We start from the raw sequence: 10,586 nt of genomic DNA on the forward strand, positions 1-10,586 counted from the left end.
TGGAACATGGCCAGACAGCACAAAAACTCACAGCAACTCGATGATTCCAGCCATGAAACCCTTTGACAACACAGCTCCAAGAATGTCATTTTCTCCTCCCTTTTGAAATGAGACTGCAGCAACCAGGCAGTAACCAGCCAGGCTTTGAAGTTGCAAGGCCATTAAATGTTAATCAAGGTGGTCAATTGCAACAATCACACTTGCCTCAAACAGACAAGAGTTCTTTCTCTCACCCTGGACATTATTCCACAGATATATAAACCCCATTTTCCTAGTGTCCAAAAGACCTCACAGGCAACCTCTGAGGATGCCTGCCATAGATGTGGGCAAAACCTCAGGAGGGAATGCTTCTGGAACATGACCAGACAGCCCGGAAAACTCACAGCAACCCACTCAACTGCCTTGTTTTAACATTTGGGGCTCTCATTTTGCTTAGTTCAAATGCCCCCAAGTTTAATCTTTACAAGGGTTTACAGATCTAGGTATCCTTTTAAACTCATCATTACTTGTCTGAACTGCTCCAGAACTATCCCCTGTCCCAGAAGCAATAAATGCAATCCATCACAGAAGTGGTTGCAGAACCTCGTGTCCACAGACTCCTTCTCCCAACCTGTTCTGTGGCTGCGTTTCCTCTTCCTGGGTTTCTTGCAAACATTGGAGGACTTCGTTTTCTTTGCCAGTGGCGTGGCTTCCCTTCGTCTTCTCTTTGTGGTCGGTATCACCACCAGCTCAGTCTCTTTCGCTTGAAAAAAGAAAAGAAAAGAAGACCTGATTGTACCACATTTCCTGCACAACAATTTCTTTTGAGAAGTCTTCATTTTCATAGATTTCTCTGCCACACCAAATACTGTCACTAACTGTCTACTTCTTCCCATGTATAAATATGTGAGAGGAAGCCACAGAGAGGAGGGAGCAAGCTTGTTTTCTGCTTCCATGGAGACTAGGACGCAGAACAACGGCTTTAAACTACGAGGAGATTCCATCTGAACACGAGGAAGAACTTCCTGACTGTGAGAGCTGTTCAGCAGTGGAACTCTCTGCCCCAGAGTGTGGTGGAGGCTCCTTCTTTGGAAGCTTTTAAACAGAGGCTGGATGGCCATCTGTCAGGGTTGATTTGAATGCAATATTCCTGCTTCTTGGCAGAATGGGGTTGGACTGGATGGCCCATGAGGTCTCTTCCAACTCTTTGATTCTATGATTCTATGATTCTATGTCTCCTTTCTGTTTATTCATATCACTGGTATGGTTCATATCACTGGTATGGTATGCATAGACACTGAGAACTGGGAAGCCCTGGCCCTTGAGAACTCTAACTGGAAGTCAGCTGTGACCAGCAGTGCTGCAGAATTCGAAGAGGCACAAATTGAGGGAGAAAGGGAGAAATGGGCCAAGAAAAAGGCTCACCATCAGGAACTGAATTAAGGAGTTGCAGCATTAGGAAGGTTGAGAAACACTGCTCTGAGCCCATTTCTGATTCTGACCTTGCTTTCCTAGCAAACGTCTTCCTACCCACATCTGGGCCCCTTTCTGGAATGTGGCCTTCATCAGATACTGGAGACAGAGAGTGCACAGTTTCAGGGCTTAAAATCTCCTGACTTGCAGGCCCAGAATCTGCACTGACATGAGGTGAAGGCATGATCAAAGGCTGAACTACAACACTACGGTACCTTTTGGTTCATCAGACTTGGCTTGGAGCAGGGATTTGGCAGTATCGATGTTTGCCTGCAAGTGCTCAATGTAGCGGAGGACCCGGAGAAGAACTTCCTTCTGTTTTAAGTCGAATAATACAAAACAAATCAGAGGGAAGAGCAAGAGGAACTATGTAAATTGTTACACTATATAACACATTTTGTGTTCCTGGGTTATAAATGTCATTTCCTAATTGGTTCTATCATAAAAACCGCGGAAAATGTTTATCAAACTGCATAATTTATTTATTTACTATATTTGTATACCGCCCCTCTCAGCCCGAAGGCGACTCGAAGCGGTTTACAAAAACTTGCTTGTGTGGAAGGGATATCCTGTAGCACTGTTTGCTCTAGTTTCAACCACTTTCAATGAGTATCTCATAAACTATTTATTTATTTATGTCATTTTTATCTCACCCATATCAACCCGAAGGCAACTCAGGGCGGCTTACAAATCAGCAACAGTTAGATGCCATATCTAAAAATATATACATCAATAAAAAGCAAAAAAATATATCACAATACATTTAAAAAACATAAAAGCAATAAACAATAAAAAATTTAAAAACTATGTCTTCTTTAATGGAAGGAAAAAGGAAGAGGGGCCGACCAAGGGCAAAATGGATGGATGGTATCCTTGAAGTGACTGGATTGGCCTTGAAGGAGCTGGGGGTGGTGACGACCGACAGGGAGCTCTGACGTGGATTGGTCCATGAAGTCATGAAGAGTCAGAAACGACTGAACGAATGAACAACACCATGTCTTCTTGTTCAAATCCTCAACCGTTCCGTCGTCTTAGCCGTTCCTAGTTCATATCTGTCCGAACGCATCTCCTCCTATGAATCAGTTAGGACGTTAAGATCGCCTGGGGAGGCCCTGCTCTCGGTCCCGCCGGCTTCACAAGCACGCCTGGCGGGGACGAGAGACAGGGCCTTCTCAGTGGTGGCCCCCCGACTGTGGAACGCCCTTCCTATAGACATTAGATCGCCCCCCCTCCTTATTGGCATTCAGGAAGAGAGTGAAGACCTGGCTCTTCGAACAGGCAGTACAATTGATTGATTACTGGAATATGGATTAATGGACAACGAAATTGGATGCTGATTCTATTGATGAGACGTAATGGATTGTTGTTTTCCTGTATTGTTGTATTGATGTTCTGATGTTAATTAATTGATATTACTGTTTTAAATGATTAATGATTTTGTACTGTGTTGTTGATACTGGTTGTTAACCGTTGCTCTGAGTCACCTGATGGCTGAGAAGAGTGAAGTAAATAAATAAATAAATAAATAATAAAATTTCCGATTTGAGTTTATCCTGTCATGCCGAGGTTCCAAACACTTGCTCAAAGAGCCAAGTTTTCACCCTTTTTTGAAAGGTCAGGAGGGAGGGGGCCGATCGAATATCTCTAGGGAGGGAGTTCCACAGCCAAGGGGCCACCACAGACAAGGCCCTGTCTCTCGACCCCACCAGACATGCTTGTGAAGCAGGTGGGATCAAGAGGACGATCACAACATCCTGGAAGTTCATAGGGAGAGATGCGTTTGGATAGATAAGCTGGGCCGGAACCGTTTAGGCCGCAGTGGTTCTCAACCTGGGGTCGCCACGTGTTTTTGGCCTTCAACTCCCGGAAATCCTAACTGCTGGTAATCTGGCTGGGATTTCTGGGAGTTGTAGGCCAAAAACATCTGGGGACCCCAGGTTGTGAACCACTGGTTAGGGCTTTATAGGCTAAAGCCAGTACTTTGAATTGTGTCCGGTAGCAAACTGGTTGCCAGTCCCAACATAGCTTGTGGCAGCCACAAAAAAACAAAGTTTCTGAAGTAGAAAAACTACTTTAAAAGTAAGGACCACACAATTAAATAGGAAATTACACTTTCAAACCAGGAACAGATTCCCCCCCCCCCCCCCCAAATGTTGTTATTGATGCAAAATTTGATGCACCACATGGACAAGTCGTACCGAATAATATTATAAACTGGGAAACATGTGGCAGCATTTGAATGTGACCAAGATGGAAACAATTCTTAATTGGCCCAAGCCAGAAGAGGCTCTCTCCTGTCTCCTGATGTGTTAATGGAATACACATGACTTTTGCATTTTGAACTTGGTTCACAACAACACATTCTGTGGCACAATACCTTCGTCAGCCTCTTGCAGCCAGTCCGCAAGGGGATGGGCAACATCTGAGCCAATTCTTTAAGTGTGTTGGCAATGGCATTGCGTTTATTTCTGATGACAGCAGAAAAAGAAGAAAAAATAAGGTGTGGGGTTATAGTTAGGATCTTCCTGTTGAAGTCAGCTGCAAAATTTTAAATATATATAAAAGTCCATGTATGTATATATGCTTATTTATTTATTTACAATATTTATATTCCTCCTTTCTCTGCTGGAGCTAGGTGTGAATGTTTCAACTGACCACCTTGGCACATAATGGCCTATTATTAGCATATAATATAATAATAATAGTAAAGTATTATTATTATTATTATTATTATTATTATTATTGAAGCTGCAAGGCTATTCAATGCTAATCAACAGGGCCAGCTAATCACCTCCCAACAAAGGATTCCCCCAGGCAGGAAGCAGCCAAGCCTTGAAGCTGCAAGGCTATTCAGTGCTAATCAAGGTGGCCAATTGCAACATTCACACTTGCCTCCAACAGACAAAAGATATTTCTCCCACCCAGGACATTATACCACAGATATATAAACCCCACTTGCCTAGTTTCCAACAGACCTCACAACCTCTGAGGATGCCTGCCATAGATGTGGGCGAAACGTCAGGAGAGAATGCTTCTGGAACATAGCAATACAGTCTGGAAAACTCACAGTAACACCTTGGATATTCCACAGATATATAAACCCCACTTGCCTAGTTTCCAACAGACCTCACAACCTCTGAGGATGCCTGCCACAGATGTGGGCAAAATGTCAGGAGAGAATGCTTCTGGAACATAGCCATACAGTCCGGAAAACTCACAGTAACACCTTGGATATTCCACAGATATATAAACCCCACTTGCCTAGTTTCCAACAGACCTCACAACCTCTGAGAATGCCTGCCATAGATGTGGGCGAAATGTCAGGAGAGAATGCTTCTGGAACATAGCCATATAGTTTGGAAAACTCACAGCAACACTCTGGATATTCCCCAGATATATAAATCCCACTTGCCTAGTTTCCAACAGACCTCACAACCTCTGAGGATGCCTGCCATAGATGTGGGTGAAATGTCAGGAGAGAATGCTTCTGGAACATAGCCATACAGTCCGAAAAGCTCACAGCAACCAATAATAATAGATTATTGGAGATCATGCTTACTTCCATCCCAGTATATATATATATATATATGTGGTTCTGAATTGTTGGGTCCTTTATCAATCTCACCTGTCATCCGAATTGTGCTTTAAATTCTTGCTCTTCGCTCGCAATTCCTCCGAACAAGTGCGGCCTGTTTGGTCCCACATCTGTCAGAGAAGACAAAAGAGAAAGAGGCTCATATATGTGCGCACAGCGGACTTAACAAAAGAAAGGGCAAGGGGATAGAGAGGCAATGGAGGAAAGGCTTCCTTTATGGAGGGAGCTGAGAGAAAGACGTTTCGCTGTGTATGAATATAGATCTCTAGCAGAACCTCAAAACAGACCTTAAGGACTTCTTCAGCCACAAAAATGGAAAGAATTGGCCATTATTGTATAGTCAGGACCTGGTTTTTGGGATCTTGCTATGGATTGTAATCTCAAAAAAACTGGCAGGCCCCAAAGGATGGTCAAGTCCCATTATAGGCAATGGCAAATTGACAGAAAAAGAAGTTCAATACATGGTAACATTATGTAGTAATCACTGTGTTTATTTATTTAGCACAAAACAGACACCCTAGACTACGTTGGATAATATAGAATGTTGGATAAGTGAAGGTTGGATAAGTGAGACTCTACTATATATATGTGTGTGTGCCTTGAATGATTGTACTACAGAGCATCCATCTTGCCTTGTGGAAAGGATATATATTTTAGCTGTATTTTAAAATATTCTCTCTCTCATATATGTGTGTGTTTGTGTATGCAATGTTTGTTTGAGGGATTAACATAATTCAAAATCACTGGATGAATTCCTGACAAATTTGGCCACAAGGCACCTACTAACCCAAGGAGTGACCACCACTAAAAAAAGAATTGATTTTGTCATTTGGGAGCTGTAGTTGCTGGGATTTATAGTTCCCCTACAATCAAAGAGCATTCTGAACTCCACCAATGATGGAATTGAACAAAACATGGCACACAGGACTTCCACGAACAACAGAAAACTCTAGAAGGGTTTGGGGGGCATTGACTTTGAGTTTGGGAGTTGTAGTTCACCTACACTGTGGACTCAAACAAAGATGGATCTGGACCAAATTGGACACGAATACTCCATATGCTCAAATGTGAACACTGGTGGAGTTTTGCTGAAATAGACCTTGACATTTGTGAGTTATAGTTACTGGGATTTATAGTTCACCTACAATCAAAGAGCATTCTGAACTCCATCAATGATGGAATCGGACCAAACTTGGCACACAGTTCTTCCATGACCAACAGAAAATACTGGAAGGGTTTGGTGGGCAGTGTCCTTTGGTTTTGGAGTTGTAGTTCACCTACATCCAGAGAGTACTGTGGACTCAAACAATGATAGATCTGGACCAAACTTAGCATGGAAACCCAATATGCCCAAATTTGAACATTGGTGGAGTTTTGGCAAAATAGGCCTTGACATTTTGGAGTTGTAGTTGCTGAAATTTATAGTTCACCTACAATCCAAGAGCATTCTGAACTCCACCAATGATGGAATTGAACCAAAGGTGGCACAAAGGACTCCCATGAACAACAGAAAACACTAGAAGGGTTTGATGGGCATTGACCTTGAGTTTGGGAGTTGTAGTTCACCTACATCCAGAGAGCACTGTGGACTCAAACAATGATGGATCTGGACCAAACTAGGCACGAATACTCAATATGCCCAAATGTGAACACTGGTGGAGTTTGGGCAAAATAGGCCTTGACATTTGGGAGTTGTAGTTGCTAGGATTTATAGTTCACCTACACCCAGAAAGCATCAAATAATTTGACATTTGGGAGTTATAGTACTCAATATACTCAATATGCCCAAATGTGAACACTGGTGGAGTTTGGGCAAAATAGGCCTTGACATTTGGGAGTTATAGTTACTGGGATTTATAGTTCACCTACAATCAAAGAGCATTCCGAACCCCACCAATGACAGAATCAGGGCAAACTTCCCACACAGAACCCGCATGACCAACAGAAAATACTTAAGGCCATCCAGTCCAACTCCCTTCATCAGGGCAAGAAAACGTAATCAAAGTCCTCCTGACAAAGAGCCATCCAGCCATAGATATAGATAGATAGATATGATTCACACAGAGAGATATAGTATCATAGATCTGAAAGGGACCCCAAAAGAAGGACAATGATATGTTGCCTGTTCCAGAGTGGGCAAACCAGACACTCTCCACATCAACACTGACAAAGAAACAACAAGAAATACTGTTTACCCTCAAGCATAAAGAAAATTACATATATTAGAAACCAACACTTTCTCATTACTTGATTTTCCAGATCAACAGACTGGGCCACAGCAACATGTGGCAGGGAACGGCTAGTGTGTGTTTGCCTATCTATCTATCTATCTATCTATCTATCTATCTATCTATCTTTGAGGTGCTTAATTCAGGGGGAAATGAAGCCCAATAAAAATGTACCACAACTTCAATTCCAGTGGTTACTCAAATCATATTCTGATTTATTTGTTGTTGTTTTTATTTCTCCCGATCCAGATTTCTTTCAGTGCTTTCAAATAGGTTTTGATATCATTGAAGTGGCTTGAAAGTCTTCTTAGAGGACACTTAAAAGCCCTTTTTCCCCAATTTACGCTTTAGTCTGTCAGGAAATTTTAGTCACAAATGACCAAAAATGTGGAGGATGGAGTCAATCTAAGGTCGGGGTTTTTTGGGGGGAATTTGTGATGTGAAATTCCTATGAAAACTGCCATTTTGTGAAGCGCAAGCCCAAACTACAAAAGAAATACAATGGCTTCACCATATCTATCTATCTATCTATCTAATCTATCTAATCTATCTATGTATCTATCTAATCTATCTAATCTATCTATCAATCAATCTATCTATCTATCTATCTATCAAATCTATCTATCTAATCTATCTAATCTATCTAATCTATCTATGTATCTATCTAATCTATCTAATCTATCTATCTATCAATCTATCTATCTATCTATCTAATCTATCTATCTATCTATCTAATCTATCTATCTATCAATCTATCTATCTAATCTATCTATCTATCTATCTATCTATCTAATCTATCTATTTATCTATCTATCTAATCTATCTATCTATCTATCTAATCTATCTATCTATCTAATCTATCTAATCTATCTCTATCTATCTTATCTATCTATCTAATCTATCAATCTATCTATATCACAAATATATACATAGATAGATAGATAGATAGATAGATAGATAGATAGATAGATAGAATCCTAGAATCAAAGAGTTGGAAGAGACCTCATGGGCCGTCCAGTCCAACCCCATTCTACCAAGAAGTAGGAATATTGTATTCAAATCACCCCTGACAGATGGCCATCCAGCCTCTGTTTAAAAGCCTCCAAAGAAGGAGCCTCCACCACACTCCGAGGCAGAGAGTTCCACTGCTGAACAGCTCTCACAGTCAGGAAGTTCTTCCTCATGTTCAGATGGAATCTCCTCTCTTGGAGTTTGAAGCCATTGTTTTGCGTCCTAGTCTCTAGCCGTCCCCTGCCACGCGTTGCTGTGGCCCAGTCTGTGTATATGTGTTTTGTGTGTGTGTATGTGTGTATATATATGTGGTTTTGCGCATGCATTGTAATGTGTTTTTTTTTTAAAAAAATGACTTTTTAAGGTTCTTCTGATGTGTTTTTTAGTGTTTTTATGAGTGATGGTCACTCGTTGGCCTGAGAGGTGTATTGTGTCCAAGTTTGGTGTCAATTCGTCCAGTGGTTTTCGAGTTAAGTCCACAAACGAACGTTATATATATATATATGGGGAAATCTTCAATATTGTAAAAAAGGAATACGAAAAAAATTCCTATTATTATTTCAGGCTGCTATAAGTCTTGAAAGGAATGAGTTAAATAGTCAAAAATAATGTAAAATATTGTGTCCAATAATTCTGGGCACCACAATTGAAGAGAGATATTGACAAGCTGGAATGTGTCCAGGCGACTAAAATGATCAAGGGTCTGGAGAACAAGCCCTATGAGGAGAGGCTTAAGGAGCTGGGCATGTTCAGCCTGAAGAAGAGAAGGCTGAGAGGAGATATGATAGCCATGTATAAATATGTGAGAGGAAGCCACAGGGAGGAGGAGGGAGCAAGCTTGTTTTCTGCTTCCCTGGAGACTAAAGAGTCTGGAGAACAAGCCCTATGAGGAGCGGCTTAAGGAGCTGGGCATGTTCAGCCTGAAGAAGAGAAGGCTGAGAGGAGATATGATAGCCATGTATAAATATGTGAGAGGAAGCCACAGGGAGGAGGAGGGAGCAAGCTTGTTTTCTGCTTCCCTGGAGACTAAAGAGTCTGGAGAACAAGCCCTATGAGGAGCGGCTTAAGGAGCTGGGCATGTTCAGCCTGAAGAAGAGAAGGCTGAGAGGAGATATGATAGCCATGTATAAATATGTGAGAGGAAGCCACAGGGAGGAGGAGGGAGCAAGCTTGTTTTCTGCTTCCCTGGAGACTAAAGAGTCTGGAGAACAAGCCCTATGAGGAGCGGCTTAAGGAGCTGGGCATGTTTAGCCTGAAGAAGAGATGGCTGAGAGGAGATATGATAGCCATGTATAAATATGTGAGAGGAAGCCACAGGGAGGAGGGAGCAAGCTTGTTTACTGCTTCCTTGGAGACTAGGCCAAGGAACAATGGCTTCAAACTACAAGAAAGGACATGAGGAAGAACTTCCTGACTGTGAGAGCTGTTCAGCGGTGGAACTCTCTGCCCCAGAGTGTGGTGGAGGCTCCTTCTTTGGAAGCTTTTAAACAGAGGCTGGATGGCCATCTGTCAGGGGTGATTTGAATGCAATATTCCTGCTTCTTGGCAGAATGAGGTTGGACTGGATGGCCCAGGAGGTCTCTTCCAACTCTTTGATTCTATGCATTTATGCCTTAAAGATGGGATATTATGTGCCGAAGAGAGAGTTAAATGGTCCAAAATCATTTGAAATGATGCATTTATTCCTTAAAGATTTAATATGATGTGCCGAAGAGAACGAAAAAGCAGATTTATTGAAATTTAATGCGAAAATGGATGCATTTTGAGCCTCTGCCTCAAAATGGAGGGCTTTGCGGCCTGCATTTTCTTCACAATGTGAGGCAATAAGATTCCTGATTCTGAGGGGAATCTCATTTGCTTCCCATATTGGAATAACTTGAATAAAAAGGCATAAAGTGGTGGATTTTGAAGCCAAGTCACTCAATCCCCTCATAGGGATACCTTTGCTTGAGTTTGAAACAAACTAAAGGCTTAGCAAAGCACAAGAAGCACGAGCTTCTCCTACTCAAGGCGCCATTCCAAAGGGAAGCCTATTTATAACAAAGGGGGCGGGGACTGCGGGGCGACCGGGCGTCCTGATTGGCTGCTTACTACATCAATAGAAGGCAAAGCAGAATGGCAGTAAAAAGGAATCCTCAACAACATTCTGAAGTCTCCCTCCCGCGCATGCTCAGAAGCGACCATCCAAGTCTCCCTCCCGCGCATGCTCAGAAGCGACATTCCAAGTCTCCTTCCCGCGCATGCTCAGAAGCGACATTATCTTGGAAACAGGGGAGGGAGGGGGGAAGAAAGAGTGTATT

The 10,586-nt window shown here is 42.2% G+C and overlaps 1 protein-coding gene across 1 annotated transcript in view; it reads right to left on the bottom strand.

The window, feature by feature from the left end:
- LOC132780551 (meiosis initiator protein) overlaps positions 1-5,157 on the bottom strand; it is a 40,048-nt gene extending 34,891 nt beyond the window's left edge. The window contains exons 1-4 of the mRNA XM_067473486.1: positions 5,078-5,157; positions 3,830-3,920; positions 1,668-1,767; positions 611-742 (exon numbers count right to left, since the gene is read on the bottom strand). Coding sequence (XP_067329587.1) covers positions 611-742; positions 1,668-1,767; positions 3,830-3,920; positions 5,078-5,157 — 403 coding nt within the window. The remainder of the gene's footprint in view (positions 1-610; positions 743-1,667; positions 1,768-3,829; positions 3,921-5,077) is intronic.
- Between the last annotated feature and the right edge of the window lie 5,429 nt (positions 5,158-10,586).

Source organism: Anolis sagrei, chromosome X (assembly GCF_037176765.1).
Source record: "Anolis sagrei isolate rAnoSag1 chromosome X, rAnoSag1.mat, whole genome shotgun sequence".
NCBI classification, from domain to species: domain Eukaryota; kingdom Metazoa; phylum Chordata; class Lepidosauria; order Squamata; family Dactyloidae; genus Anolis; species Anolis sagrei.